General features: G+C 32.6%; 1 protein-coding gene across 1 annotated transcript; it reads right to left on the bottom strand.

Annotated features, from left to right (window-relative positions):
* Positions 1-3,470: 3,470 nt before the first annotated feature.
* KCNE2 (potassium voltage-gated channel subfamily E regulatory subunit 2) lies at positions 3,471-5,966 on the bottom strand. The gene is made up of 2 exons (XM_014067382.2): positions 5,798-5,966; positions 3,471-4,021 (listed from the first exon to the last, which is right to left on the bottom strand). Exon 2 carries the CDS (start codon positions 4,003-4,005, stop codon positions 3,637-3,639), a length of 369 nt encoding a protein of 122 aa, XP_013922857.2. The 5' UTR covers positions 4,006-4,021; positions 5,798-5,966; the 3' UTR covers positions 3,471-3,636.
* Positions 5,967-6,565: the final 599 nt, after the last annotated feature.

Below are 6,565 nucleotides of genomic sequence, written 5' to 3'. Positions count from 1 at the left end.
TAGGACATTCCCTATTTTGACTATTTGTTGCTTGTTTGATAGGAACGCATCTATCCACTTATGCAGGGAACTGGAGATGACGTAAGATTTTAGTTTTAGAAGTAGTTTGTCGTGTACTACTCAATCAAAGGCTTTACAGAAGTCTATGTAAATTGTGTCTATTGCTTTACCCTGGTTGAGTTGTGAGGTCCATATGTTTTTGCATTGTGAGAGTTGTAGATTGCAGGACAGATTTTTTTCTGAAGCCAAACTACTTGTCTCTAAGTAGAGGGTAATAGATTGGTTTATGATTGATTCCATGACTTTGCAGGTGATGCAACATAATGAGATTGGTCTGTAATTTTCAACTAGGCAGGGGTCATCCTTTTTGAAGATAGGAATGACCGTGGCTAGTGACCATAAGTTAGGCAAGGAGCTGGTTTTGAAGGATATTTCATAGATTATACTAAGAGGTTCTGCTATGGTGGTTGAGAGCCCTAATCAGGTCCTTTGTTGTCTTATGATGTTTGGTAAAAGGTGAATGTAAATTTACATTAATTTATAGGCTGAATATACATTTAAATTCAAGTACACGCTGAGTATGGAGTGAGATTCAGAACATTAGCACTTCAAAAAAATGCTTGTTCAGCCATTACATTCTATTTTTTTAACAGATTTTTTCCCCTTCTACCTTACAGTCATTCTGTCAACATTGTTATGTCATTATACCTGTATATATATATAATATTTATATATTTCTATATTTACACACCTACACAGTTCTATATATATTTATATATATTGTTTTTTAGCTTAATTAATTTTATTCTTGTTTTGCAGCCATTTGTATCAATTGTTCCAAATTTCATAATATCCCAACTCTTTTTTATCTTTTAATTTCAGTGTTAATTTGTCCATCTCTGAACAATCCAAAGGTTCTTTTATCACTAATTTGTCCGAGGGGGTATTATTTTGTTTCCAGCATTGGGCAAATGCTATTCTAGCTGTAGTTAGCAGATATGTTAATATGTACTTAATTTTCTTTGTATATTTCCCTTTGATTATTCCCAGCAGAAAGATTTCGGGTTTGTATTTTATCTGTTCTCTCTAATTTCTTGCACCTATTTCCAAATTTTTGTCCAATATTTTTGTTTTTCCGAGCAGGTCTATCATATGTGATAAAAAGTCCCTTGTACTTTTTTACACTTCCAGCAGGTCGGCTTCATGTTTGGGTACATTTTAGCCAATCTTGTTGGTGGTAAATGCCTACGATAAAACATTTTGTACATATTTTCTTTTAGTGCTGCTGATCATGTTAGTTTATCATTTGTGTTCCAAATTCTTTCCCAATCCACTAGATCTATGTTTTAACCAAAGTTTTTGGCACACACTATCATGAAACCTTTAACTTTTTCTTCTTCTAATGTTACTTCTAATAAATATTTGTAAATTTTCGTTATGAATTTATTTTTTGGACCAATTAAAATTTTATTTATTTGTTGTAATTCTGTGTATATTCCATATTCTTTTACATCTTTTTTGTATCTCGATTGTAGTTGGAGATATGGCCACCAATCTATATTTATATTTTGCTCCTTTAATTCTGGATTTGTTTTCAAATTCCCTTGGCTGTCTAAAATTTCACTATATCTAACCATTTTCGATAGATCTAGTGTATTGGGATGTGTCATGGCTTCCATAGTGGAAAGCCATGTCGGTATTTTCATGTAATGTTTTTCTCTAATTTTATTCCAGACCTGTATCAGTGCATCTCTTATATAGTGTCTGTGGAAGTATTTTTGTTTCTTTTTACCCTCTTCCCATAGGAAAAAATGCCATCCCGTTTGCAAATCGTGGCCCTCTAATATTAGTATTCTTTTATTTTTTAAATTTATCCAATCCCTGATCCATGTTAGTACTGCTGCTTTGTAATAAAGCTCCCAGTTAGGAAGTCCCATACCACCTCTGCTTCTGTCATCCTGTAGAGCTTTCAACTTTATCCTGGCTTTCTTCCCTTGCCATATAAATTTTAATATAATCTTATTCAGTAAATTCAGTTTTAAAAATCCTAATTTTATGGGGATTGTTTGAAATAAGTATAATAGTCTGGGTAGTACATTCATTTTTATTGCTGTTATTTTCCCTAATAATGATAGTTGTAGTTTCCCCCATAATTCTAGATCTTTTTTTATTTGTTGCACTAATTTTGTATAATTATTTTCTTTTATCGTTGAGCACTTTGCAGTTAGCCATATTCCAAGATATTTAACTTGCCATTACATTCTAAAGATGTTGCAGAACTCCAATATAACATTGTCCGCCGCACCCCAGAAGCAGAATTCAAATAGCTTACTTTTTTCTTTCTTTGCATTGAGAAACTTTATTTATTAAGCAAAGTATAATTAATCACCGTGTAGACTACTGAAAGATAAGAAGCCTCTAAACAAAAAGCTCTACTATATATAGTAATAACCTTTATACATTTAAAGTATCAGATTATCATATAACAGCTACAACTCACAGTGTTAATGGATTTTAAGTAGACTGAATGTCATAAAAGTCATACAGTCATAAAAGAACTGTAATTTTAGGTTATATAAAACAAAACTTTCGGATATTCTATTAATAAGTTCCTTAGTAAAGGGTGAAATCCTATTGATTCATCTTACTGTGTTTTTCATCTGATTCACAGAAGAAGCTCTGATATCCATTTCATAAAATCAATAAGGTAAAGGTTTCCCCTGTCCAATTGATTCTGACTCTAAGGGGTGGTGCCCATCTTCGTTTCCTAGCCAAAGGAGCCAGCATTTTCCAAAGTCATTTCCATAGTCATGTGACCAGCATGACTATAAGCCAAGGTGCACGGAATTTGTTACTGCCCCATTGAAGTGATACCTATTTATCTACTAGCATTGGTAAGCTTTTGAATTGTTAGCTTGTCAGGAGCTTGGGCAAGAACAGGAGCTCACCCCATTACATGCTTCTTGCCTCTCAAATTGCCAGTCTTTTAGTCTAGAGACCCAAAGATAATTATTGCAGCTTTTTTCTCTCTTCCTGGGTGGCAGATTCCAAGGGTTTTACTGAGCAGGAAGGGTTCACTTACAGCTTCATGAAGAAGGACAGAGTTGGAGATGACAGAGTTTTGGTCCTCTGGTTTCTTCTATTGGCAGGGTAGTTGAAGCACACAGACAGAAAAATAGAGTGGTGGTGATGGTGGTGAAGATTAAAAATCCCTCTAAAAAGAATATCATGGTGTCTGGGTAGAATCACCCGTTTTCTTCAACAAAGCAGTCAATGTATTTTTATAATTTGTTATAATTTCTTTGAAGAATCTTCATTTAATCACTCAATCTTGTAAAAATTCTTAAAAGAGTGCCTAGAATTTCAGAATGTAAACTAGCTTCCCTAATTTAACCCACTTTGTAATTTCTTGAGCTGATGAAGATGTCTAGAAAGCTTTGTTTTGATTCCAGTATGTGCATAGTTGGTTACTGCTCTGCCTAGATATTGAATCTTAATAATTAGATATTGAATCTTAATAATTAACATAATTGAATATCCTATAATTATGTATAGAATACAAGTTCTAGCATACTCATTTTAAAGCCATTAAATTAGGGATCCCAGTTACTCAATACTTAATTCAGTTTTTGGTGATTATGGATTACATTTGCCTTTCGCTCCACAGTTTTCATGGACAATGGCTTTAAGATCATCTTGGAAAAGAATCTGGTTTTTTAGCTTTTCGCTCCAGTCATCCACAATGTACTGATGATAAGGGTCATTGGAATGCTCTTGTCTCTTTGATTTCACTGTGCTTATTAAAATTGCCACAATAATAAAAGAGAAGATTCCAATCATTACCATAAGATACAAAATTACATAATCTAAATTTTCAGCATCAACTCGATCTTGCAAAACCTTTTGTTCCATTGTGGTATTTCTGTGCCAATTTTTCATATAGTCAATGAAAATCTTCTTGAAAGTCTCTTCCAGAGAATGGGTGAAGTTTTGCAAAGCAGCCATATTTCAGTTAACTAACCTGAAAAACAAAAATGTGTGTCAGTCATCTATATATGGTAGAATTCATAAGAATTCACAATTATATTCAAAGAGGAATATATAGCATTTGTCTATAAAACATCTGTGTTCATGCTTATGGGAAATGTTTGGAAATATAGTCCCAGCACAGCATGTTGAGCAAAGCTAGAAAATAAAGAAAAACCTGTATATGCAGCTACACTTATATAAATAGATAAAATGGACATGCTTGCATTTTAAATTCAGAATATCATGGATCAGCCATCATTAGAAATTAATTTTTGATTGTACTCAGGAATAGGCCTTTTAAGAGCTGCAGCAGACTAGCTGTGACTCAGGGCAGACTGGAAAACAAGCAGAGTGTACTTGGCTTGGTATTAAAATGGCCTTGAAGTTAATTTATTATATTTGCAAAGCTTCATTGCAGTGCCAACTTTAACAATGTTGTAAACATTTTAACCAAATGAAGTTTAACATTCGTAGAAATTTTTTTTAAAAGACTTTGAAATTTTACAGGCTTCAGGGATTATTTTTTCAAGGCTGTAACAATATATTTTTCCAGCATAAACAAGGTTATAAGGTATTTTAACAATGAAAAACAATTATTGCTAGAGTATTTAATGTATGCTATTGTATGAGAATAACTCTTCTATTTGTCAAGCATTACCAAGAAAATTTGTTCTTCTGTAATTGAATTATACCAATACATTTTAACTTAATTTTTTTTTAGGAAAACAATATATTGATGCTCAACTTCTCCAGCCCATTGCTGGAGAAGTGGCACCTAGCTAGAATAGCTGACTGGGCACTTTAAAATGTCATAAGAGTGCTTTGAGTCACAAAATTATCCATTTTACATGTAAGAAGAAAAATAACTTCAAACTTGTCTTAAAAAAAAAAAAACTCTCATAGCCTTAATCACAATTTATAATAGCTGATAAGGTTACCTGATTTTGTCATATTCATTTAAGTAAAAAAAGTACACACTATCTGTGAGCATACTGGGAGATTTCCTGATCTCTGAAATACTTTATAGGAGCTTGTCTGTACCAGCTATCATGTAAATGTACTGAAGGCTTTACCCATTGGTACCTTTTGGAAATAGTGTAACTACTTTTTTGTACCAGCCACATCTATGCAAAACCATTCTCTGAGAATGGAAAGTGTAATAAAATAATTCACTCTGGTTGTCTATATAGTATATGGCATATTCTGCTGGCAATTTTGTACGGGTCAGACTGTCACTTAATCCTTGGAATAGATGAGTTATTCTATCTACCCAATTAAAAAGCAAAGAGAAACCTACTGATGTTTGTATGTCCTGCAGTTTGCCCTTCAAAATGTTGTCTAATCTAATTGTAATTTAAAAGCCTTAAAAGCTCTTACTGAATATCTTGTTCCCTTCCTCAACCTTCATTTCACTTTGCCATTTATATTTCAGTTGTTGGACCTTATTATGTCTCTGCTATTAAAAAGTTGAATGCCAGTAACACATTTCATATATTGAGTTAAAGTGACATGTAGTCTCATTCAAATGGAAATCAGTGGAGCTGAAGAGCATCATGAATACATTTTCAGTTGAAATATATGAATGACATTGCCTTAAGTATGAAGAAATTAGAAACTAACTCATCACATTCTTTGCTTAAGCATTTTATATCTCAAAACTTTGCTCAGTTTTTTATCTATCCTGACTCGGTATATTATTTTTCTTGCTTAATTTCAAATTAAAGTTAACACATTTAAAGAAAATTAGTTATTGTTACAAAAGACTTACCTCTTCTGGATTTCTATGTAAAAAGATATTAGTAGCAAAGAATATGTACTTATTAATGCTGTTGTGATATTCTTTAGGAGAAGAGGGAAATCATCAACCAGAAGAATCCATCTTGTTCTATGAATAATTGCTTCATTGTAATCTGTCTTTAAAGTAGATGTATTCGTACATTTAATCTCACTGGGAAGTTAAATATTGGCTTACTCAACAAGTAACCTTGATGCTTGGAGAGGTACATAAAATACTTTTGGACCTGTAAATTATCGGAATATAAAAATTTAAAGTTACAGTCATGTTTTTACACTCAGTGGTTTTGTATTAGACAATATCTCTATTGAAATTGTAATAGTGTGGCTTATAATTGAAATTGTAACTTTCAGTGGGAAGGAAGTAACTTTAAAAATAAAACAGAAGGGTGGTCACATTAATAATATTTTTCTTTAAAAGAAGTCATTTTTTTTACACTAAACTGTTTAAAGCTCTGTTTCCCCAACCCACTGTTTTTAGAAAAATATGTGAACTCCCATTACTTCATCCAGTAGAGTTACTGAATATTTATATGCTTTTAAAAACATGAAATTTTCTGGATAGGACATGCCCATCAAATTCCAATTTGTTTCAAGCAGCTACAAAACTTTAGATCAGTTGGGAAACTTTTGTGGTTGCAATTTCCTGGTACCGATTTACTTTTTACTTTTTGAAGTGGGCTTTATTCAATAGAGTGGGGGAAACAAAATGGGGTTGTCAAAGGTACTCCATCCAAAAGCA

This window comes from Thamnophis sirtalis, unplaced genomic scaffold (genome assembly GCF_051295495.1).
Source record: "Thamnophis sirtalis isolate CommonGarterSnake01/CBP01778 unplaced genomic scaffold, rThaSir2_p1.2 scaffold_8, whole genome shotgun sequence".
Taxonomy (NCBI): domain Eukaryota; kingdom Metazoa; phylum Chordata; class Lepidosauria; order Squamata; family Natricidae; genus Thamnophis; species Thamnophis sirtalis.
This window is presented reverse-complemented; position numbering and strand designations above follow the sequence as displayed.

Coding starts and splice junctions, on each gene's coding strand:
- KCNE2 (XM_014067382.2), bottom strand. CDS start 4,005: ATGGCTGCTTTGCAAAACTTCACCCATTCTCTGGAAGAGACTTTCAAG.